The sequence below is a fragment of the Podarcis muralis genome, chromosome 7, assembly GCF_964188315.1.
Source record: "Podarcis muralis chromosome 7, rPodMur119.hap1.1, whole genome shotgun sequence".
NCBI lineage: Eukaryota > Metazoa > Chordata > Lepidosauria > Squamata > Lacertidae > Podarcis > Podarcis muralis.
In genome coordinates, this window is record NC_135661.1 from 42321911 (window position 1) to 42347401 (window position 25491).

Consider the following 25491-nt stretch of genomic DNA (forward strand, 5'->3'; position numbering starts at 1 on the left):
GCAGCATCTGGTGGAAGATCTGACTCTGGCCATTCCTTGCAAGAGATCTCGTTGGAATTTTCCAGCTGTGGGCCGCAAGGTGAGCAGCCAGCAACCCAGAGGGGTCCTGGCCAGAGCTGCAAGGAGCTGCATCGTTGTACAGCAAGTGCCCTCCTCCTTCTCTTGGGATGGCTGCCGTGGGGTGGACCCTGTAGGCGTAACTCCTGGCTCCGTGTAGGCCAAGTCTCCATGATTCAGGGTCCTCCAAGCCTATTACGACCCTATCCAGGGTCTCGACAAACACTCTGCACTCCTGGGCAGTCATTGAAAACAGTAGGCAGTATTTAGACCCTGGAGGGCTGCCATAAATGGTTGGTGGGCTGTGCTGAGCCTGGAAGGTCATGAGGTGTACAGGCCTGGCGGAGGCCAGTGGGACAGAAAGGAGGAGAACCTGGCCTCAGAGGAAAAACACAAGTTTTGTGGCATCTTCAAGACTAACAGATTTATTGTGGCATAAGCTTTCAGGCAGTAAAGCAGTTGTGGGAAACTCCATCTTCCATCAGCTCCAGGCCAGGGATGATGAGAGAGTTGTGGTCCAGCAACCTCAGGAGGGGCAAATGTTCCTCAGGCTTGGAGTAGAGCCTCTCTTTTTTTTTTGACAGATGCATAGTGTTATCCTCAATGGGCAAACGCATGCCCATAGAAATCTGCCTGATAATGCACACCCATTGCTTCTGAGCACTTTGAAATAGCTCTTGCTTTTCTGCTTTGTCCTGCAGGTCACACAGGGCGTCTCCTCCGAGCCCTCTTGGGAACCAGCATCCTTTTCCTCCTTGCCCATTTGGTTTTCCAGATATGCCTGTACACCATCCCCACCTTGGACCAGCTACTGGGACACAATTGTGAGTACCTTGTTCCCTCTGCTTCTCTTGGGATGTTGCCATCGAGAAAGACATAGACCGCTTCCAGCTGACCTGTTTACTGAGCATTCATGCCGGTCTGTTTGCACAAAGCTGGTGGTTAAGCTGTATGATGTTGGCTGTTTATGGAACATTCATTCTGATTTGTATGTGGGGACGTTATATGGTGTCACGTCAGGCAATTGTTATCCCACGCTTTCTAGTGCACTTTCCTTACCACAAAAGTCCTTTTTTTTTGCAGGGGGATGCGAGTTTGTTGCGCAAGCCTGAATCTACTTTAATTGCACAATGTGAATTTGCCAGTATGCAAATTGAATCCTTCCTGCAAAATAGCAGAATTCTGGAAGCAGCTTTAGAGCAGAAGTAAATGTTACAAGAGAAGTGCAGGTTTGGGAAATGTGTAATGGTGATGCTGTGGGCTGGGGGGGGAGGTGCATTTGCCAGGAGCGAATTAATGGGCACGAGTCACCACAGCTCTTTTTTCTTTTTTATGCTCTCTTCCAACTGAGCTCCAAAACTGGACTGGGGGGGGGGCGATATTTAAGGCAGAATATGCAGGCATGCTACGAGTTTTTAAGCATCTTCCTGGCCCCCAGACTTGGCTGTCCCTCCCTTACAAGTACCTGCTGCATTCTTGTTGTGGCCAGGCATTTGCTGTGATAATATTAACTCCTCCTTTTAAAAGATCACGCTAGAGCAAATTTTATGCTTTTGCACCCCAAATATACGTGCATTTTGCTTTGCAGCAGATTAGAAGAACCCTGTTCCCCTGCTTTTTGTTTGCACATTCTATTTGTACCTGGCTGTGCAACAATTCCCCTTCTTGTTTTTATGCTTTCTGCTTTCTTTGTTTGCTGTTATCTAAAACTTGTTTTGTAATTTCCCTGTGCCTGAATCTTTTCAGACATAGCGGTAATGCTGTATGCTGTTGTTTTCTTTGTTAAAATCAATACATTTTTTTTTGTAAAGAACTTTGTTCCCATCACAGCCCTCCAGCCTCTCAAGGAAAAATGCCACCCTGCTGCCTGGCTTCAAATGCTTTGACTGGTGGTGACACTTTGGTTTATGAAGCTATTTACAAGTGGTTGTAAAAGAGGAGACCCAGGAAGACTGGGCCTGACCCTGAGCATGGCTGGAATGCGAGGCCTGTGATCCCCTGGCCCTTCTGTTTTTCTTGACATCTTTCTCTGCCAACTGCATGCAGAGTCTGCTGGGGTATGCGTGCCGGGCTGGGGGGTGGGGGTGTCTGGCAAGCAGCGTGTTCTCGCTCTTTCTCTCTCTGCACAATGGAATCGGAGGCATCAAGGAATGTTCCCTGTATGGAAATCCAGCCTGGACAGCTTCTCCTCTCCTTCTCTGGATGGAACAACTTCGCCTGTCAGAACTTAATTTGTCACTTGTGATGCTCAGGAAATGGAACTTCTCTCCCAACAGAAAGTTTTGAAATTGATGGCCTGTTGTGGTTGGGTTGTTTTTTTTTTGAGAACTCCAATTTTGAGATGAAACATGATGGCTTTTCAAGGTTGATCACAGCTGTTCATTGGTCCCAGAAACATCTCAATACACTCTGCTCTCTTCGTTTCTGCTGAGATTCTTAAACAGGACAAGTTTTTTCATCTTCTCTGCCACCTCGGCATCAGGCATATAAAATAAGTGGCTTCACACAAGCTGAGCCCTTTCCCCCAGCCCCAGAATAGTGCTGCTCCTTTCCTGTTCTCCTCTGCTTTTCACCTTCTCATAGCAGTTCCTTTGGAAGAGCTGCCTCCAAGCTTTCGTAACCCTGGGCTTAGTCTGCTGGCACTGACCCCTTTTCCTGGCGGGCTTCCCTTCTGGATTCCCCAGACCTGATAAGATGAAAAGCTTAGGTGGTTCCCCCTACAAATAGAACAAGGGGGCTGGGGAAAGGGTGTAGAAGGAGCCCAGGCTGTGTTTGCTGCCTTCCAGACCCTGAACTTGCATGCATCACAGGTTGCAGAGCTGAGCTTCCTTACAACCTTCACAGGTAGCTCAGTTGGTTAGAGCGCTGTGGTGATAACACCAAGGTTGCAGGTTCAATCACCGTATGGAGCAGCTGCATATTCCTGCATTGCAGGGGGTTGAACTAGAAGATCCTCAGGGTCCCTTCCAACTCTACAGTTTTGTGATGCTGTATTTTTGGAAGGTGGCTCCATTTAAAATGACGGCACTTTGCTTGTGAGCTACAGAAGCAGGCTTAGCTTTGAAGTGATGTTCAAACATCTCATCCTTGAACTTCTTTGTTTTGATTCTTAAAACATTTAGCAGAAGAGGAAGAAATAGAATAGAAAGACAGAGAAAACAGTTTCATTTCTGAAGGGATATAACCAAGGCACACTGGATCATGTTTGTACGGAAGGAAATCTAGGAAAAGAGAAAACTAGATTACAAGCCACATCTTTGCATACATATGATAAGTCACTTCTCCAAAGACCTGAAATATCCGTTGATTATACTCAAGCATTTCATTATTTCATTATTTCATTATTTATACCCCGTCCATCTGGCTGTGTTTCCCCAGCTACTCTGGGTGGCTTCCAACTAGCAGCCTCATATTCGGTGGTGCTTAGGGAGAAACTGGAAAATCAGTACAGTTTTGAGATCAGTTGTTAAAAATCAGTGCAGTTTTGAAAGGGTTGGTCTGCCATCTTGATTCAATATGGTGTCCCATTGTATGCAAACATAGATGGAAACCTGCTTCTTGATCTCAAGAACCTTTGTGCAAATTTTAGTTATGAAAGTCTAATAAGTGTCCAAATGCATAGAAAGCCAACAACTTTTCCAAAATATATAGTAGAGTCTGAGCTGCTCAGCTTATATGCAGCATGTGACAACTTTGTGCAATCCATGGGTGGTGTTCCACACTAGTACTTCTCACAACAGACCCGCAGTAGATAGGATACAACCCTCTGGTCCATGGGGTCATGAAGAGTTGGACACGACTAAATGACTAAACAACAACAACAACAAACCATCTTTCCAAAAACAAACAAATCAGGAAATGGATTGTTGATCTTAGTAGTCAGTAATATTCCCTTAATTTGGAAGGGGAGGTCTATGCATCCTATTATTTCACAGATCTTGATGAACCATTCATCCTGTTTATTCCAGCAGCTATGCATGCAAATGAATGCTTTAAAAACAAATCAGGCCATCAGATATATAATACCTCAGTTTTATACTTTTAGTGCCTTTCAATCTCAGCCAGCAAACCACCGTATAAAGAGATAATTTTAAATGGAAACCTTGAAATCTGTTTTTCAAATCAAAATGTCCTATTCTAGCAAAACACCCTCCCACAGCTCTCCAAACCTTGCCAGGGCTAATCCAGCCCTCACCAACCTGAGGTCCTCCCTCCAGGTATTTTGGACTACAGCTCGCAACAACTCCAGCCAACTTAGAACCAGCAGATAATCTGAAAGCTGCATTCTGTGCCAGATACCAAAGTATGTGTTTCTACAGCATGCTTGCAAGAAAATGAAATGGATGGAACTTTAAAAAGATGATTGGGCAGGGGCCCACACTCTGTTTCTTCCCACTGGCATCCTTATTAATAATTTTCATCAGATTCCAATGCTTGTTATTCCATTAAGTTGATATGTACCGTACCAGCTAACATCCTGCACAGATGTTCCCTCCTTTATCAGTTGTGATAATTCAAGCAGTCCTGCTAGCCTGAGAGTCGTGTTCTGAAGAATTTCTGTATTATCTTGCTTTGTTTACTCAAACATGGTTTAGAGGTGGTACTCCTTGTAAGAGTGAAGCAACACCCAATGTAGCTTTCAGCCCTCTGTGAACTTCATCCACCAGAGATGGTCTTTTACGTGCCATTGCTTGTTTCTGGCATCTCAAAGGAAGTTAGGAGCTTCTGATCTTTCAGCTCATTCCAACCCCTGATCCACCTCTTGAAGATGGAGACAAACCGGCAATTGATTTCAGTTCAGGAGTGGTCATCTCAGCCCGTGAAGATAGAAATAGAATCCTCAAATTATTTTAATTATTGGCTGGCATTTGCTTGCACATGGGGCTGCCCTTGAAGATGACTCAGAAACTTCAATTGGTCCAAAGCGCAGCAGACAGATTTCTGACTGAGATTTTGTTTAGATCTCGTATAGCCCCAGTTTTGAAGCAGCTGTACTAGTTGACTGTTCTTTTTGGGGGGACTCATTAAAGGTGCCAATGCTAGTGTTGAAATCCCTAAATGACGTAGGCCCCAAATATCTGAAACACTACCACCTTCGCTGCAGATCATCTCAGATGCTAAGATCAACGAAGGAGGCCCCATCTTGGTAGTTTCTTCACTGTCAGCAGCTTGGGAGTGGTGGCAGCCTGGGAGAGGGTCTTCTCTGTGGCAGCCCCTACAGAGGGTGCATCTGACATCTTCATTGTGCAGCTTCTGGCAAATGCTGAAGACACACCTCTTTGCCCTGGCCTTTGACGCTTGAAGTGCATATTTTTAGGACCCACCTTATTTTGGGTGGTTGTAAGTTGTTTTAAAGGGACGCGGGTGGCGCTGTGGGTAAAACCTCAGTGCCTAGGACTTGCCGATCGCATGGTCGGCAGTTCGAATCCCCGCGGCGGGGTGAGCTCCCGTTGTTTGGTCCCAGCTCCTGCCAACCTAGCAGTTCGAAAGCACCCCCGGGTGCAAGTAGATAAATAGGGACCGCTTACCAGCGGGAAGGTAAACGGCGTTCCGTGTGCTGCGCTGGCTCGCCAGATGCAGCTTGTCACGCTGGCCACGTGACCCGGAAGTGTCTGCGGACAGCGCTGGCTCCCGGCCTATAGAGTGAGATGAGCGCACAACCCTAGAGTCTGGCAAGACTGGCCCGTACGGGCAGGGGTACCTTTACCTTTACCTTTAAGTTGTTTTAAACCCTTTTTAATATTGTGCTTTAATTGTTGTAAGCTGCCTTGTGACCTTTGGGTGAAGTACAGGTTGTTGATGATGATGATGAAATTGATGATGATGATGGCAGCTAATGGGCTCTATTTTCCCTCTCCTTTCAGGCAGCACATGGGAAACTCTTGCACAGCACATTGGAGTCACCAGGTAAGGGTACAGAGGAGAAAGGTGAGGGCAAATCCTTTTAGAGCTGCCTCCCTTGGGCCACCCACTGCAGTATGCCCCTTGGGAAGATGCGTGGGCAGAGAGACTGAGTGTGGAACTGAACTGAAACCCTGTGTTTTTAGGCAGCTGGGAAGCCATGGGGAAGAGCGCATGGAAGCTCAGTGTGCTGTTCTAGCCCAGAGGTAGCCAATGTGGCACCCTCCATATGTTGCTGGACTGCAGCTCCCATCATGCCTCACTACCAGTCATGCTGGCTGGGGCTGGTGGGAGTTGGAGTTGCACAACATCTGGAGGGCCACGGGTTCCCCGTCTCTGCTTTTGGGGCTTGGAAAGCAGGTGCTGCTGCCAGCTTTCAGGCGAGCCTTGTTTGCTTTTGCACCATGTATTGCTAGCCGGTGCCACAGACCAAAGCCTGGCCCAGCTGTGGCATATAACGCAGCCTCAGCACTTTCAGGATTTACCACTCCTCTTTTAACTTCCAGGCTGGACTTGAATGATATCCCCAACTCGGTGCGCTTGGTGGCCCCCGACCTCGGGATTCTGCTGGTCTCTGCCATCTGCCTTGGTGTTTGCAGCCGCCTGGAGCCAGCGAGTCACCCATCAGAATCCTGCCCTGAACAGGTGTGTGTGTGTGTGTGTGTGTGTGAGAGAGAGAGAGAGAGAGAGAGAGAGAGAGAGAGGCTGCTAACCATTGAGGTGCCTCATCATACCTATTGCAGCACAACACGTTGCAGTAGGGCAGACACAAATGTGGAGAGTGTCCTGTTTGTGTGTTTCCCATCAGGGCAACCGGTTGGCCACTGTGAGAACAGGATGCTGAGCTTGGTGGGTCTTTGGCCTGATCCAGCACCCAGGCTCTTCCAGGTTTTCCTTTCAGTTTTCTAAGGGCTCATCCACACTTCCACTTGCACTGTGCCTAGAAAGCACGGGTCAGAGCTGTTTTCCCCTTGCTCCACACATTTCCAAGGGAGAGAACTGCTGTTTAGCCATAGATCAGAACAGATGGCAGTCCGCAAAGACTTAAACAGGAATTGGGGGAAGGATTTGTTGAAGAGGATGAATTAGAGAATAGAATGCAGTTAGGGGAGGTATGAGGAAGTCGGGAAAGTAAGTTGTATGAACAAAAGGGAAGGAAATTATACATGTGTTTTTGTGTCTTTTTTTCTTTTTGTATGTATGTTTGTCTATTTTTTCTTTTTGTATTTTTTTCTCATGTTGGTGATTTTTTGTAATTGGGTGACTTTGGTGTTGTATTAATTTCTGGAAAAACCAATAAATAAATAAAAAAAACCAAAAAACAGATGGCAGTCCAGGAAAAACCCAAATTGCTGTTTGCTTTGATTGAGCGCTAAAGAGAGGCTTTCCCCGGGGAAGCAGTGAGACGAGAGGAAGTGTGGATAAGCCCTAAGTGTGCATTTGCTCTTCTGTCTGCTTCTCCTTTCCCTGTTTTGGGATAGCAGGACCACCACAAAACATTTTGCTAACGGGGGTGAAGGACGAGATGGTGCTGCCACCCTCCACACTGGCTGATGGGGAGGAGGGCAGGCTGTGTGGCAAACACTGACCCCCAGCGCCTTGCCTTCACTGGCTTCCTCGCTCTCCCTAATGGTAGGACCGGCTCCCGGTGGGATACAGTGCTCATTTTCTTTCTCCACATTCAGTCTTGCTAGGCTTAACTCAGAGTAGACCCAATGAATTTAATGAATCCAGCCTACTCTTGTTCATTGCTTTCAACAAGCCTTCTGTAAGTGAAACTTAATTGAATGCCACTCTTGTTTTCCAATGATTCTGTGACTAGATAGACCTCTTGGCTCTTCCTTGTGTTCTCATTAGCATCATCCTGCTCTTGCCAGGATTCTTCACGCCTCCTCTCCCCCCCCCCCCATTAGCTCCGGAGGAGTGCAGGAGGGAGGGAGAGAGAGAGACTGACTTTCCTGGCACCTCAAACTGTGACTCACCCACCTCGAGGGCAGGTTTCCCACATCTGCCCCAGTGGATGAGCGACTTTTGCCGTTCCCAAGTTGCCATAGAGACTCCCTAACAAAACACCGGGACTCAACAGAGGCCTTTCTATGCAGGGCTGCTGTGAGATCTCCGAGGATAAGATTCAGCAGTGGGGTGGGGGGTGGGCAGCAAGTTGCCACCTGCCTGCTGGCACTTAGTGCTACTTGGCGCCCAATTAGTGCAGGGCCAGGCTCAGGAGTGTCCCCATGCCCTGCCCAGGGCTGAGACAGGCATGGCAAGGAAAGTGTGCACGTGTGTGTCTCTTTGTGTCAAAATCTGATGGGCAGTAGAGCTGGAAAAGAGAAATCAGTGATGTAAAGTTTCCCCAGTGATTGTTAAGTGAAAGGCTTCTCCCCACTTTTTTTTTTTGCTGATGGAAGGGTCTCTCCAGAGAAGGGACTCACATCAGGAAAGTGGGGAAAAGATGGGGCTAAGGAAAAATTGGGAAAGCAATAAAACTGCAAGCACATTTGCAAAGCTAAGTAGGGTTTGGTATGGTTTCAAACTGGATGGGGGACCAGATGTTAAGATGCAGGAGGTCAATAGCTCTCAGGGTCCCTTCCAACGCTACAATTCTATGATTCTAAGAGCTCTTTGCATGAATGGGAGAGTAGAAGAATGGGTACAAAATAGGAGTGGGGTGCCTTTTTTCAACCCTAGGGCTGCACCCCTTTATGGGCAACTTTCTGGGATCAGAGGCAAACAGTGGGTGAAGCTATGGACATGAAGGAAACCTTTGTACAGTAGGCCCTCTCTGGCTTCTGTTTGGAGAAGCAACCATCATTATAGGAGTTCAGGGACATATTCCAGCCAGGCAAAATCACTCAGTGAGGAGTGTGACCTGGGGAAAGGAGGCGTGACTGGAAAGAGGCAGGGCATGGCAAGATCCTGGAGGACCAGGAAGGGAGTCTTGGAGGGCTCCATATGGTCCCTGGGCTTGAGTTTCTCCCACCCCTGTTGTAAAGGAAGATGAGGCAGGAAGTGGAATTGGGAGACTTGAGAGAGAGAGAACTGGAAAGGGAGGGTGCCTCCACACAGCACTTTTTCATGGACTTAGCACTGCTCACGCTTCCAATTTTTTAATAGCATCCACATTATGTAACCCTCATCAAAATGCCATGCCATATCCCTAACCCCCATCCAGATTTTCCATTTCTGTGTTAGCTCATTTTTTTTGTTATACTTACTGGGTTTTTCACAGAAATGGAAAATCCAGATTAAAAGGGAAGATAATATGAGGTGGCGTTTTGATGGGGACGATGCAGTGTGGATGCTGCTCAGAGCACTCATGTGCAGGTGGCGCCAAGTTCCCAATGAGCTGCCACGTGGAAGTGCCTGTAATGTTACTTGCTGTTCTTTATCCCTCAAAATGGCAGGGGAAATACGACCATCCATTCCTCCTCCTTCCATCCCCAGCATGAAGTTGACACATTGAATGCAAAGTAGGACTCCTGCGTTTAAAACATTTTAATGTATTTGTTTGTGGACGTTTACGGCCCTCTCTAGTACAGAGGTTTTGGAGCAGTGTACAACACGTTTAACGACACATTATATAAAAATCTTGCTCTACCTATCTATCTATCAAATAAAAACCAAACCTTTCCAGACCAGAAAAATTGAATACCAGGCTGCATTGCTATTCCCCAAAGGCTTGCCTTGAAATAAACTTTTGAAACATCTGCAAACTGTTGGTGCATGTCACACAGCTATATTGATTTCATCTTCTATTTTTATTTATGGCATTTATATTCCACTTCTCCTCCAAGGAGCTGATGTGGTGTACATGGTTCTCTTCCTCCCCCTTTAATCCTCTCAACAACCCTGTGAGGTAGGCTAGGCTGAGAGACTGTGACTGGCCCAAGGTCACCCAGTGACTTTCATGGCTGAGCAGGGATTTGAACCCTGGTCTCCTAAGGTCCTGGTCCAACACACTTGCCACTACACCACATTGGCTCTCTCCAGAGTGCCGGTGCCACTAAACGTTCTCTATGTAGTAACTGTCAAGCAGACCTTTGGAATACCTGGCACCACCAGGAGGACCTCTGGAATGAGAGAGCGCCCTTAGCACCCCCAGAGCAGGGTGTTTTTTATTAAGCCAAGACAAGCAAACAGAGTGGTGGTTTGGGAGAGGGAAAAGGGCTGGGCTATTGTTTTCAGCAAGTTCCTCTTTTCTTGGCCAAGGAATACATGAAGGTAATTAACACACAGGAGTCTGCTCTGAGCATGTGCAGAGAGCATTCCCTCCACTATCTTGAACACACTTGGGTTTGGAGAGGGTTTGAAGGCACAGCTTGAGCCAGTGTGGTGTAGTGGTTAAGAGTGGTAATCTGGTGAACTGGGTTTGCGTCTCTGCTCCTCCACATGCAACTGCTGGGTGACCTTGGGCCAGTCACACTTCTTTGAAGTCTCTCAGCCCCACTCACCTCACAGAGTGTTTGTTGTCAGGGAGTTAGGGAAAGGAGAATATCAGCCGCTTTGAGACTCCTTCGGGTAGTGATAAAGCGGGATATCAAATCCAAACTCTTCTTCTTCTTCTTCTAACCCTTTGCACCCATCAGGAACAGTCTTAGGGTCCCAGGCTGGGCCCCTCACTGGCTTCCCCCTGCCATGGGGCTCATTGCTTCCTGGTATGGAGAGGGCATTCTCCTTCCCCCTTCCTATCGCTCCTCCTTTTCCCTCTCTGCCTCTCCCTGCTCCTAGCTTTAGCAAATGCCGAGCTAAAGCTGGAAACTCTGAGGTCAGGCTGCCTTGTGCAGGGCCCTTTCCGCTGGACTCTCCAAGGGGGAGGGGAAATTCTCTGCTTTGTACATTTTCGGCGCAATTGATCTGGGCCGGACTTGGAGCCCGTGGCCGAAGTGCGTCCAGCAACGGAGGAGGTGGGGCCAAATACCTTTTCTGTGAAAGCCACATTAGGCTGGAAAATCGCTCGGGCGTCGTCAGGAACCCAGGCTGGGCAGCCAAGAAAAACAGGCCTTTTACGGAATGCGCTTTCCAAAGCGGCTAATGAAACAAACAAGGCCAGGTGGTGGGTCAGGGGGCAAGCGGCAGGCTTGGTGGGTGGGGGGAAAGCCTGGCTCCAGCAGAGAGCTCTGGATGCTCTGCATGTCTCTGGGGAGCCGCTTGGGCCGCCAGAGGCATCCGTAGCAGGGCTGGGAGGGATGCACAAACACCATTGCCCCGTCGTCACAAGGCTCATGAAACTGGGAGACGGGTCAACTGCTGCCGGTCCCCGGTGGCTTTACTTGTTGGTTTACAAACAGATAGATCACACCTTTCTGTCAATGGTTCTCAAGGCAACTTGTAGCAAAAGTTTAAAAATAGCCAGTCAGTTTAAAGTAGCATAAGAATAGCCAACTGGGGTGGGGTACACACCAAATAAGCACAGCCCCCAATGACTAAAATGCAATCCTATTTGTTTGTTTGTTTTTGTTTCTGGATTTATGGATCACTTCCGATGAAGCGATTTAACCATTAAAAAATCATTAGTAACAGCGATTAAGATAATTTCATATCCAAAACAATTCTATGCACAATCTGTCTGTTTGACGGTGGAACGAACTCCCTTGGAAGGTGGTGGAGGCTCATTTCCTGGAGGTTTTAAAACAGAGGTTGGATGGCCACCTGTTAAGGATTCTTTAGCTGGGATTCCTAGGGTCCCTTCCAGCTCTTCAGTTCTACGATTCTATACTGATGTGGAAGGAAGGATCACTGACTTTGGTGGGTCTTCCTTCTGGGTAGACCTGCACATGGTTGTGCTGCCACCCAGTTAAATTTAGCACAGGGGATTTCTTAAGAAGCCACGCTCTGGCTGCTGATCAGAAGGCAAGGAGGGAAGCAGGCTTACAGACCACTCGAGGGAGGACCTTTCACATTCCCGCAGCCCCTCCATCCAGTCCCTGGGGGCTGCTGCGGGTGTTACCGTTATTACAGGGAGATCAAGTGTCATTTTGTCCTGATCTTGTTCTCAGGGGAATGTAAGCGATCCCTCTAAGCAGGTTTGTTTTCCCTGGCAAGGCTGTGCTAGGCAGAGATGGGTTGGGGTATCTAATTCCCAGGCCTCGGCTATGCTTCAGTTGCCTCTACAACCATTGCTCAGTGTGGGGCTGGTCCTGTTTCCGCACTCTGCCCTTGCACCCTTCCAAGAAATTACTTCTCTGTTTTAGAGAGATCCGTGGCTCTGCATGGCAGGATACATAACTGGTGTAATATTTTGACATATAATCTCATGAACATAAACAAGCCTGTATATAAGACTGTCCTGCTAAAAGCCTGAAGAGAGCCCTGCTGGATCAGACCCAACCTAGTCTAGTACCCTGCTCCCACAGTTTCTAACCAGTTGCCTTTGGGAACCCCACAATCAGCACCTGAGTGGAAGAGCACTCTCTCTCTCTCCCCACTTGTGATAGCCAGAAAGTGGCATTCCGAGACATATACCGCCTCTGACAAATCATGCAGTTACATTTTATTTCAGAGTGCATTCTCTCCCCATCCCACAAAAAAAAAAAAACAACCCACAAGTGTGTGCTCAGTTGATTTTGTGCCTCTGCCGTTGCATTGTGCAGAGACAAAAACTGGCCTTCTCTTGATGCTGTTGCTGAATTCTAAGCAGAGTTTTGTGTGTGTGTTCTAAATACCAAGTTATCTGCAGCTCTGGCCCTACTCCATAAAGATCAAGGGTTTAATTTCTCAGTGACTCAACGAGCTTGTCCATCAGTAATGGTTCCCACGCTGCAGCTTTCTGGGTGTGGGTGTTTGTTTCCTCTTCCGGAATTCCACTACTGTACATTTTGCTGCTACCAGTAAGCAACTTAGGGGCCTTTCCAGACTGGTGGGATATTTTGCCGGTGCATTCTGCAGCATGTCACATGCCGGCGCAATAATAATGCAGTTGTGGTGGATTTACACCAGACCATCCGCACATCATTCCACTTTATTAGTTCTGTGATGCTTCCCCCATGTCACCACATTATTGCTATGTGGAGGGACGCTCCGGAGCTATAGCGTAAGAAAAGCAGGACAAACAATAAACAAACCCCAGAACATCTGCAGTATGAAAAGTTATAGGACTTCAGCAGTAAGTTGTGGGGTATTCCTGCCCTGAAACTGTTGAAGGTGCAAAAAAAGCATTGAAAGAAGAAGAAGAGGAGTTTGGATTTGATATCCCGCTTTATCACTACCCGAAGGAGTCTCAAAGCGGCTAACATTCTCCTTTCCCTTCCTCCCCCATAACAAACACTCTGTGAGGTGAGTGGGGCTGAGAAACTTCAAAGAAGTGTGACTGGCCCAAGGTCACCCAGCAGCTGCATGTGGAGGAGCGGAGACGTGAACCCGGTTCCCCAGATTTCAAGACTCCTGCTCTTAACCACTACACCACACTGGCTCGAGGGATTGCATATAATCGCGCTGATAACCACAAATCACAATGCATGCACAATAAAACAGATGTCTGGAGAGACCCCAAGACATCCCCCCAGTGCAATCTTCAGAGCAATGCAGCTCTAAAGAAACTGCTTTGGGCTCTTCTGTGTACTGCAAAGGCTTGAGGGCCACATTAACCCTTTGCCAGTCCACATGCCAGCATTGGGTTTGGTCAGAAGTGAGTGTGGCCACTCTCCTGTGTATACACACAGGAAGCACGCTCATGCACAGCCCCCTCCTGCTCAAGTGATCTGTGCAAATCAGTTGCTGTCCCATCCCTGCTTATCCACCTAAAGACCAGATAGGAAGCAATTTGCCTCCCCACCTGGATACTGGGCTGGGGGGGGACAGATTTAAACCTCTCTCTCTCTCTCTCCCCAACCCCATGTCTGCTTAAAAATTACATTTTTGTTGGCACCACTGACTGGAGGAGCAGTAAGTTTTGTGCAGGGGACTGTGTCAGGCTAGTGGCTGGTGAGCCACCCTTGGTGTTGTGGCATCTGCTTTGTAATCACATTTTTCCCCCTTCAGGAAGAAGCAGCTGTGGATGGAGATGAGTCAAAGCCTCCAGGAGCAGCCCATGCACCGGCCGAGGCCTCCCCAAGGCACCAAGCGCGGCTGGCTGCCCGGCTCCGGGTAACTGCACACTGGCTCTTGATGGCCGTCGGGAAAATCCTGGCTATTGTGCTGCTAGCGCTGGCAGGTAGGTGTCCAGTGGGGAGCAGAATGGGATTCACCCACATTTAGGGATTTGGGGGGGGGGAGAAATTGGATCTCATTTTGTGTTGAAAGGCTAATCTACCTGATTTGCACTTTCTGAAACAATGTACAAGCCAAAACACAGCTGTCCTTCGACATTTGCACTTCTATGAATTTTGCAGTGGAGTTCTCCAGCAAAGTACAGTTGAAACTCAGATTCCGAACGCCTCTGTTTTGGAACATTTCAGCTCCCAAATGCCAAAAACCTGGAAGCAAATGCTCTGGTTTTCGAATGTTTTTCGGAAGCCGAATGTCCGACACGGCTTCTGCTTGAGTGCAGGAAGCTCCTGCAGCCAATTGGAAGCCGCGCCACGGTTGTCAAACATTTTGGAAACTAAACGGGCTTCTGGAACAGACTGCGTTCGGCAACCGAGGTTTGACACATATGAAAAGTCATTTAGGTAAAGCCTGAAAAAGCATCCAAAGGTTCCTATATTTGGGGAAATACTAAGGGAAATAAGCTTTGCAAAAATATTAATTTGAGGTGAAATTTCATGAAGTGGGTATATTAGAAGAAACTTGCGCTGAAACGCTGATATACGTTTTAGAAGAAACTTGCGCTGAAACGCTGATATAAGTTTTCCACAGGACTTTTTGCATTTTGCAGTTAGGAAAGACTTGAAAGGGGATTAAGAAGCTTTTTCTCCCCATGCAAACTTTGTACCCCCCCCCAAAAAGGTACATGTAGAAATGGAAGGAGACATAGGTGGAGTTACACATGCCTCTGTTTCTGTGGGAAATAGCTTTGTGCTGGGTCAGGCCCTGCTCAATACTGGAATGCAGATCTCACCCCCTCAGTTCCAAAGCAGTTCCTTGCAACCCGCTGTATGCCAATAATCTTTGCTGCCTCCTTGTTTGCATCCTAGGGATCACCTTGCCCTCCGCTTTCTCCAGTGTGTACTACTTGCTCTTTGTCGGCCTCTGCACCTGGTGGGCCTGCCACTTCCCCGTCAGCCGCCTGGCTTTCAGCACCTTGTGTGTCATGGTGGACGTCTTTGCCGGAGGCCACCTCATTTGCCTCTATGGCTATCAGACCCCCTTCATCCAGAGCGTCCTTCCACCCACTGGCCTCTGGGCACGGTAAGTGCGCGATAGTTGTGAACGGCCTGGGGGAGGTGGAGAGTAGGATGCCAGGATTGTGTCAGTGATGCTCAGTTAGTAGAGCTGTGTGTGGCTTGCAAGTGAATCAAGTCCCAGTTGCCTAACAGCATCAACTAAAAATCCCACCCCACCCCTCAAAAAATCAGGTTGCTGGAAGAGAACATACATGTATGATATCTGGTGTACAGTAGGCAACATGGCGGGGGGGGGTCATCTCAATTAATCCTGTGGGGGGGGGGTTCCCCAATCTTGATGCACTGAATGGGCAGGTGGAAGAGCCTAGCAGGCTCAAGGAGCTGCCAGATGGCTTGACTCTTCCTCTCAACTAAAGCACGAAGATCTCCCATTGCTAGGCAAGTTCGATGCAAGTTTCACTCTGGGGTGTCCATCCACTTCCACTCTCTACCTCTTCCAACCTGAGGCAGCAAGGGAGCCACAAGGATTGCCTGGGAGAATCCAGCCCATTCAGTTTTTTCTCTCTCTTTCTAAACATTTTGAAAGTTGAGGAGCCAGACCGAAGTGGAATTGGAGCAACCTGGAGACCTGTTTGCAGTCTCCTTTGAACCAGTTTCCCCTTCCCACACGCCATTATTGTTGATCTCAAGGGCCCACGGTGCTCAGGGATTAACCACATAGAGCCCAACAGATTGAGTAGGACTCTTAGCCACACCTATCCAACCAGAGAAAAGACTTCCTTCTCTTTGAAAGCCAGGATCAAAGCAGAGAGCTTTCACCTCGGTCTCTTTGAACCTCCTGAGCCTGGACATCTCTGTAAGATGGGCTGCAGGTGTCTGCTGCCCTTTCTATACTCCTTGCCAGGTTTCCCGTGGGAAAGTCCTTTTTGCTGGCCAGTCTGGGGCAGTTTCCCATCTCATTCTTTGCAACCTTACCTGTGGCTTTTGTGGTGCATTGCCAGCAAACAATACATTTGAGAAAGTGAATGCTTTTGAAAACATAGCAAAGAAACATTCACTGCACACCTATTTGTTACAGCCTTATGAAGTTTCTACCTTGCAAGTTCTTTAGATCCTAGGAGAGGCATGGCTTGGAAGAAGTCATGGTTACCCAGCATGCTTTGTGGGTGGGCAGTATCTGTCACTAGCCCTGGAGCAGGGAGACGACTTAAGTTTCCCACCTTGATTTTTAAGCCTTAGGGTGACCATAGCTCAGGGTCATAGCTCCTGCTTTGCATACAGCAGATCCCAGGTTCGGTCCCTGACATCTGCAGTTAAAACAGGGATGGGGCAACATTGGTGCCCCCCCCCAGATCTTGTTGGACTCCAGCTCCTGCCATCTCCAACCAGCATTGCCCATGGGAGCTGGTATCCAAAAACAGATGGAGGACTGCAGGTTCCCCATCTCTCAGTTAAAAGCATTGAACAGGTAGCAGGTGGTAGAAACCCCTTTCTCCCTGAGAACCTGGAGTGCTGCTGCTAGCCAGAGTGGGCACTGTTGACCTGGTATGCCAGCTTCCCATGTCTCATAAGAACATAAGAAGAGTCTGCTGGATCAGGCCAATGCCCATCTAGTTCAGCATCCTGATAGCACAGTGACCAGCCAGATGTGTGTGGGAAACCAGCAAGCAGCACATGAGCAGAAGAGAGCACTCTCCCCTCCCTGGCTTCCAGCAACTGGTCCCCTGATAGTTTCAATTTACTGTTTCCAAACATTTTCATGGGTCTTGTCTCCCAAGTGGGGAGCCATCCCATCTCTTACAATTAATAGTTGAGTCAATGAGGCTTGGGATCTCCAGCATCCATGTGAGCATCAAAATACTAAAGTTGTCTCCTGCTGGCAGTGCCAACTAGTGATACTGCCTTCCCCCATATATGTCCACATTGTTCTGCAGAACTGGCAGTGTTACAGCTTTGGACCCCTCTGACCAGTGACATCAGGCAGACACCTTCCCTGAACTCCTTCCGGCGCCTGCTAAAAGCATTTTTGTTTAGACAAGGCTATCCAGACATGCAGAATGTTGGCGTGTGTTTTAATTTGTTTTAAATCTATCCCTGATTTTAATTGTTTATTAATGTTCTAGTTAGTTGTTTCCATCTGTTTTTATCAATAATTTTATGGTGTCATTCTTTTCGTAAACTGCTTTGAGATTTTCTTTACAATCAAGGGGTGTATGAATTTTATGAAATAAATAAAACAAAATAAACAAACGAGTGCCAGCAGCTGGGATGGAATCCCCTTGTGAATTTAGCTGTGGTGATTCTGGAGCTGCTTTTGGAGTCGGTCACTAGAGGGGTTTTTTGGGGTGGGGGAGCTGGCCTAACATCTGGGTGTTGTGGAGCCTTGCCACTGCTTTCATCCTCCGTTTCCCTGTAGGTTGTTTGGCTTGAAGGCCATCGTCCTCCACGTGGGCTGTAGCAAGCCCAATGCGCTGCTCCTGAACGTCAGTCTCCCCTGGCCTGTCTACGTCAACCCGGGGATCCTCCTGCTGCTGTATTATGTCCTGGCCACCCTGGTGAAGCTCCGCAGGTCACACTTCTATACACAGGTGAGCCTTGCCGGACTGGTGTTGCTGCCTTTGACTCTGCCTGTCTGGACACTGTCCTCCCTGTTAGGGATTGGGGAGAAATTTGTTTGTCTCAGCTGCCTTGATTTTCTTGCAACAGACCCAGTGCAGAAGAAAGCAAGCTCCAGTGGCATTCTTGGGTGGGTGTTTCAATAACCACAAAAAGGGACAAATGGAAATAGGGGCATTTGTTTATGTGCAGTACAGCACTGGTTAAGAGCTCTGACCTGGATGGATCTTTCACATTCAGATATCCAACTTGGCCTTAAACCTCCCGGACAGCATTAAAGAAGGTGCTGTCTCTAAGCCTCAGTCCTCACTAGCTATAACTTGGGGAGTCCTACTTTGCTCAGTGGCAGAACACCTGCTTTGCATACCAAAGATCCTAGGTTGGATCTCCAGCATCTCCAGGAAGGGCACAGAGAGACCTCAGCCTGGAAGGACTGGAGAGCTGCTGCCAGTCTGGGTATATGATGCTGGCCTGGTCCAATTTGGGATAAGGCAGCTTCTTATTTTCTATGAGCCCTTTATTCCAAATCATGAGGACTAGACTATTTTTGAAGGAAGGGGTTCAGTTCAGTGGTAGAGCTATGAAAACTCTGTAGATATTTATTATTCTGAATGTGACGGTTGTACCTGTGGAAGAAGTTTTGAGTGGGGATCTGGATGTACTTAGTCCACTCCATGATCTGAAAATCAGCCACATATCAGTGGAGGGTTGGACTGGTTGGGTTTTTTGCTAGGGACTGGGGAAGCCAATCCAGGGTTGCCAGGATCATTCCTTCCTTCCACTTAAAATAGCACAGTCCCAGTGGCATTCTTATTTCCTTTATTTTCCTTTTGTAAAAACAAAAACAGAGAGAGGCCTCAAGCACAACATCCGAGTTTCTGGAGCTGGAAAACTGGTCCACAGACCAAGATGGCTTGGCAGAAGATGCTAAGGTGAGGTGCCCACAGGGTGGCTGTGTGAGGTGGCTGGGACTGCTAAGGCTCGCTGGTGACAAAGGGAAAATGAGCCCCCAAAGGCTCAGGAGCAGGCCTTGAGCAGATGCAGGGCTTGCTACTCCTTGGCACTGGGAAGTGGGGAAAGGAACGAGAACTGCACCACCTCAAACTTAATTTTTAATGCCCTCCTACATAGAACCTTTGGGACGCAGGTGGCGCTGTGGTCTAAACCACAGAGCCTAGGGTTTGCCAATCAGAAGGTCAGCGGTTCGAATCCCCGCGACAGGGTGAGCTCCCTTTGCTCGGTCCCAGCTCCTGTCAACCTAGCAGTTTGAAAGCACGTCAAAGTGCAAGTAGATAAATAGGTACTGCTCCGGCGAGAAGGTAAACGGCATTTCCGTGCGCTGCTCTGGTTCGCCAGAAGCGGCTTAGTCATGCTGGCCACATGACCCGGAAGCTGTATTCCGGCTCCCTCGGCCAGTAAAGCGAGATGAGTGCCGCAACCCCAGAGTCGGCCACGACTGGACCTAATGGTCAGGGGTCCTTTTACACAGAACTTTTTAAAAAGCCAAGAGAGAGACGGACTTCCCTTCAAACAGAAAACTAGCAGACAGAACTATAATTTTTGTCTCTGACATGTTTTTTGTTGTTGTTGTTTGCAGAAATCAATCCAGCAAATATGATTGGTATTATTGTTGCTTTCAGTCCATAAATTGATTATGTCCTGTCCTCCAACTTGTATTGCATTTCCTTTGCATTGAAATGAATGGGGAGGGATAAAAAAATGGCCAGATAATTTATGTAATTACCGTATTTTTCGCCCTAAAGGACGCACTTTTCCCCCTCCAAAAATGAAGGGGAAATGTGTGTGCGTCCTATGGGGCAAATGCAGGCTTTCGCTGAAGCCTGGAGAGCAAGAGGGGTCGGTGCGCACCGACCCCTCTCGCTCTCCAGGCTTCAGGAAGCTATCCGCAAGCCTTGGGAGCCTGGTGGCAGTTCCCGCTGGGCTTTCAAGGCTTGCGGGCAGCAGCCTGCAGCCTGAAGCATGGGGCGCGCTCTGGAGCGCACCCCATGCTTCGGGCAGATGTCTGCAAGCCTTGCGTGCCCTGCGGGAGTTCCCGCCGGGCTCGCAAGGCTTGTGGATAGCAGCCTGTTCTGGGGGCTGGGGTTGGGGGAAGCTTGGGCTTCCCCAGCCCCAGCCCCGCGGCTGGGGGGGGGGAATAATTTATTTTTATTTCCCCCCCAAAAATGAGGTGTGCCCTATGGGCCAGTGCGCCCTATAGGGCGAAAAATACAGTAATTGCATAAATTACATAAGCTACATAATTTCGCCCCAGTAAACAGTGAGACGAATACGTTATTGGCAGAAGATGAACTGCAGCAGAACAGAAACAGAGCAGCATGGGACGAATACAGGGCAAGGCGATGTCTTCTTACATCCCTGCCCACAATAGATTGTTTAAGCCTTTAAGGTGCCACAAGATTCTGAGGTTTATCTGCTGTGACGCGTTGACATGGCTGCACCTCTGGAACGTGCCCTCCTTATCCTGATGCTTCCAAGCTCTGAGCTGCTTGCTGAACTATCCAGATGTTGATGCCTGTTGAATGTCCATTTGCCTCAACAGTTTTATCCTGCTTTCTTCTACAGCCAATGCTGACTTCTGAGACAGAGGCATCTGGTGCTGATGCTGAGGATTGCACTGTGCATGTCCTTGGGGAGACTGGGCAGCCAGGTAAGGGTTGCAGCTGTGCTCTGGTGAGCCAAGGAGGCTGCAGGGCCTGTTCAGCATTGCTTTTTCTGAATTCAGAGCAGTTTGCAAAATTTTCTTCCTACCTTCCTTCGAATATTCCTCCCTTTTTGACAACTTCTGCATTCTCTTAACTACACACTGTCTGCAATGGCTGCATAGCACAGGATCAGATGGTGGAAAGGGAACATCCAGCCCAACTGTCCCTTGAAAGGCAGAACCCTCTCACCCCAAACCCTGCCTGAGCTGATCAGCCTAGCCTATCCAGCCACCCAGGTCTGTCAGAGGATAGTTGCAAAGCACAAGGAGGCTTGAAGATCAAATGTCTCATTAGATTGCATTTGCATGTGAGCCAAGCCTCCTGCTAGCAAGAGATGGTAAATGATCCCTGTGATCTTTCCCCAGTAGTCAGTCGGAGGGGCTCAGAGTGATCTGGAAGCACCTGCTTGTGGTCATGTGTGTCAAGTGAAGCAGATCTGTCTGGGATGGGAAACCCATGTGGAAATTGCTCTGAACTCCATGGAGGAAGGACCATATATCAGTGTAATGCACAGTAAAATATGGTTGGGCAGGTTCAGAATGGAAGCAGAATTCACCCACTGAGTTTTTTTAATGGGAGATAAAGTTATCAGAAGCTGCTACCTGCAATTCCCCCTCGACTGTCAAAGGCAGTAAGTCTCTGAATGCCAGTTACTGGGCTTCACCATAGTGTTGCTGCTGCACTCAGCTTCTGTTTGTGGACTTTCCCCTGGGGGATCTGGTTGGCCATAGTGAGAACAAGATGCTGGACTAGCTGGGCCTTTGGCCTCACCCAGCTCCAGGCTTTTGTTCTGTTCTTAGTGGAAGTCCGTTCCAGACAAACTGTTTGTTGAGCATTCATCAAGCAAACGTTATCCCACGCTTTCCAGTGCATTTTCCCAACACTTTCCTTGTCACAAAAAGTCCAGTTTTGGAGGTTGAAGTGGGTCTGTTGCACAGGACCTGCAAATCAACTCTTCACTGCATAACTTGCATTTGCTGTCATGTAACTGAATCCAACCCAAAACATTGAAACAGTCTGGAAGCAGCCCCAGTCTTTGCTGCTGCTGGTGTGGGCCCTTGGCTCTACTCAACAGTTCCTGGTGTCCTCGAGTTAAGAGACGGGAAGGCAATGTCCTTCTCTGAGCTCATCCCGAAAACTGCTTTTGGCACTGAGCGTCGGGGTGGGAGTTTGCTGCGTAGGCTGCTTACCTGGCATTAAACTGTCCTGGAATCACCTGGGACTCGGCTGGCATGAGGCAGTGCTTCCTCCTGGTGGTTAGAAGGCAGCACTGCAGGCACAGTACTGCTTCTCTTGTATTGGTAACCTGCCCTGATTTCTTGGGAATAAAAGTGCTCCTTGCAAGCTCATGGCCCAGGTGTGTGTAATCCCAGTCTAGCTCTGGAAAACAACACACAAGATCCGGCTCCAAAAGATGGAGTTTTTCTGACTTGGAGGCCTGGATCCTTCCTTCCCTGATTTTCACATTGCCCCGTCCACACTGCGTAATCTAGCACATAAGAACACCCTGCAGGATCAGGCCAGTGGCTGATGTCTTGAAGTGGTCCTCAAAGACCCTCAGCAATTTTCAGGTGGTCCATGGGGTGGGGAGAAAGTTTGGGAACCACTGTTGTACACCACTTGAAGATTTTCTAAAATTTTAAGCGGTTTCTAAATGAATGAATGAATGAACGAATGAACAATGCCCTCAAAATCCCTCCTTTGTAGCCACTAGGAAAAAGGAGCACCGCAAGGAGAAGCTGCTGCTGCATTCCCTGGGCCATGTCATCATGAACCAGAGTTATGTTTGTGCCCTCATTGCTATGATGGTAAGAAGCAGGGGCACCTGGGCCATGCACTGGGAGACGTTGGGGTGGAGGGGTCAAAGGAGGACAGCAGCAAGATGCATGGAGGGCAGAGGGGGTTGGTGGAAAGAGGGAACAGGACTCGAGAGCTGCTCTTGACGCAGCAAGCACTTAATCACAATGAACCTCCCCCCTGTAGTTTTTGTTTTTTTAAAAAGAATTATTCCAGCCGCACCCACTTCTTCCACTTCAGGATACATATGCTAAAATCCTGCAATATGAGATTACAAAACAGGAACTAAAGAGTCGTGCCAGAAGGAGAGTTGCGTAGCAGGCGGATGGAGTGTTTTATCTTTTGCATTTGCATAAGTAATAATTCAGACCCGGAATTTGTCTCTGTGAATTTCATGAGGTTCCCTGCACTGCCAAGTTAATTTCCCATGTGATAGGCATTGATAATGTAAAATCCTGTGGTGGTCCTGGTTGGGTCGCCCTCCCCCCCCGCCCCGCCCCCAGCAAAATATCATTATTATTCCTGCCTGTGTGGCCAAGGAACTCCTGGCATCTTTAGCTATTTTGCACAAGGTCATGCATTTATCTCTTTCCAGGCCATGTATCTGCCTTTTCCAGCTATACCAGTTTTCCAAAGCAGCAGACAATGAATTAAAGCAATAAATCTTCAGTAGTGCCATATATAGCACATGGCAGAGACTCTTTTGCTTTCCCTTCCTTGCAGGTGTGGAGCATCACCTATCACAGCTGGCTGACGTTTGTGCTGCTGCTCTGGGCCTGCCTCATCTGGATCGTTCGGAGCAGGCACCACTTTGCCATGCTGTGCTCGCCCTTCATCCTGCTCTACGGCATCGCCCTCTGCAGCCTCCAGTATGTTTGGGGCATGGACCTAGAACCAGAGCTGCCCACCAAGGTTGGCTTTATGCCCCTGCAGCAACTGGGGCTGGTGCAGTATGTTCACCCCTGTCTGCACCTGGGAGCCAAGGTAGGCACCATTTGTGCACCATCTCTGTACCTTAAGTGTCTGTGTGTGTGTCCAGTCTTTCTCTCTCCTTCTTTTCTGCTTTCTCCCCTCTCTTTTCCCACTGTTGGGGCTCTGTATTGCTGAAAGTGGCGTTGGTGTTGTCCTGTGTCTACCTTTGTGCCACAAGATGCTGAAACAGGAGACTTTTCTCCTGTGGTCCCCAGGAGAAAATCTTGTCCTTCCATGATGTTCTTGCACAGGAGTGGGAAGCCTGTGGTCCTCCAATTCCAATCAGCCCCAACTCCAATCAGACTCCAACCAATCAGCCCCAGCCAATGCAGCCAGTAGGAAGGGATGATGGGAGTTGTCGTCCAGCAATTTATGGAGGGTCACGGGCTTCTGATTCCAGCACAACCAGCTCAGGACACTGCAGTGATGCTTGTGCTTGGAATCAGCACTGATCTGTGACAAAACCTAAGTGCAGGAAAGGCCCTTATTTCCCCAGTTTGTGTTTCCCCCCTGAATTTCCCCCTAATGACTTTCTACACCCATCCTGTTGTTCTGGAATGGAAACCCAACACTTTGGAGGAAGACTGTTCCCTTGCATGAGGACTCTAACCCACTGCCTCCCCCTCTTTGCCTGCAGCTCCTTTTCACCCTGACCTTCTGGCTCCTGGTGAGGCAATTCGTGAAGGAGAAGCTGCTGAAGAAGAAGCAACGGCCTGCCCCCTTGGTGGAGGTGACAGTTTCAGACTCAGGTGAGAATGCAAGTGCCAAGACCAGTGGGTCAGTTGGCCTGTTTTTTGTTCAATTCTTCATAAACAAACTAATCCTCTTCTGCTTGTGAACGGGACCCTAGTGGTCCTCCCACCCAGATTACAGACCAGATTGACACCCGTTTAGGTTCAGGAAAGCCTTTGCATCAATTGTGTTTGTGTTTTCTGTATCCTTCCCATGGATGGGCCTGTAAGCAGTTCGTTCCAAAGCATTTGCTGTTCTCTCCTAAACCTAAGTTAAGTTTTGGCTAGACTTTGATAAAGCTCGGATGAAGAACCTTGTCTTTGGGACTACATTCCTCCTCAGGCATGCTATTTGTAATGTCAAAAATATGGAGACTGTTCCTGGGCATGTACAAGTTGCCTTTCCCTTGTGGCCCACCTTATGATTATGGGCCAGGATTTCCATCTCAGGAAGGAAAAACCTCTGTGGGATGGGGGTGATGCTCCACATGCTCCATTCTTGGGGAAAAGAGACTATTCTTCTCCTTTTCCTTCCCCCAAACCACAAGGATGATGGCCCTGAATTCCAGCTCATGACACTTTGTTGAACAGGGAGTGGGAGAAAAATCCAAGAGAAGCTTGTCTTCTTATCATAATGTGATCTTGAACTTTATGCAGTTTTGTGAGGGAATATCCCCATTGTTTGCCAGCACGTGAGTGAGCTCCCAGATTCTATTATTGCAACCTCAGATTCTGAGTCCCTTTTTTATTCTCTCCCCTCTCAGGGCCAGACCACAAGCGAGATGTGCTGAAGATCCTGGGGGCGCACGTGATGGCCTTTTACGCAAAGTTCTGGATCTTGGTTTGTGCCGGCATGTTCATCGTCGTCAGCTTTGCCGGACGCCTGGTTGTCTACAAGATTGTCTACATGTTCCTCTTCCTCCTTTGCCTCACCCTCTTCCAGGTTAGGCTGGGTTGGAGAGGCCCCAGGGCCATAGCTTGAAAGAGAGCAGAGGAAGCGGCCTGATATTGAGTCAGACCATTGGTATTCTTTCCAGGGTCCCAAGCAGGAAAAGGTTTAGTTCATCAGCTTCTGTCCAATCTTTTGAAGCTGCTGGAGACTGAACCTGGGAGCTTCTGCATTCTGCTGTGAGCTCTATAGCTCTTCCTTTCAGGAAGAGCCTTGTTCCACTCCCCAAAGATTGTATTGTGAAACCCTAAGATTTCAAGGTGATGCTCTAGTTAAACAGCTGGAGGTGTCCTGGAACGTGTCCTCTTTTTGACTACTTAATATTCCCAAAGTTCCTTGGTCTCCCACTGCTTACCAAGCAGTCCAAGATCTTTTTGCAGTTATCATAAAGTGCTGGCAACTGGTTGGAGTCTTTCTTGCCTCCCAAAATAGTCTCTGGGAGCTTAATTTTGAGCCTGGCGATTACAGGAGAGCAGTGTGGGGGAGCTTTTGACCAGCTATCCTAATTCATCCCACTCAGCTTC

General features: G+C 48.4%; 1 protein-coding gene across 4 annotated transcripts in view; it reads left to right on the forward strand.

Moving 5' to 3' along the window:
- The window catches only part of PIEZO1 (piezo type mechanosensitive ion channel component 1 (Er blood group)), a 121423-nt gene that overhangs the window by 61881 nt on the left and 34051 nt on the right, over positions 1 to 25491 (forward strand). For all 4 annotated transcript variants that reach the window (XM_077931593.1, XM_028739961.2, XM_077931594.1 and 1 more), the window contains exons 3-14: positions 759 to 881; positions 5922 to 5964; positions 6465 to 6603; positions 13936 to 14107; positions 15030 to 15243; positions 17596 to 17767; positions 18644 to 18727; positions 20379 to 20463; positions 22226 to 22326; positions 23039 to 23299; positions 23925 to 24036; positions 24783 to 24961. In XM_077931593.1, coding sequence (XP_077787719.1) covers positions 759 to 881; positions 5922 to 5964; positions 6465 to 6603; positions 13936 to 14107; positions 15030 to 15243; positions 17596 to 17767; positions 18644 to 18727; positions 20379 to 20463; positions 22226 to 22326; positions 23039 to 23299; positions 23925 to 24036; positions 24783 to 24961 — 1685 coding nt within the window. The remainder of the gene's footprint in view (positions 1 to 758; positions 882 to 5921; positions 5965 to 6464; positions 6604 to 13935; positions 14108 to 15029; positions 15244 to 17595; positions 17768 to 18643; positions 18728 to 20378; positions 20464 to 22225; positions 22327 to 23038; positions 23300 to 23924; positions 24037 to 24782; positions 24962 to 25491) is intronic.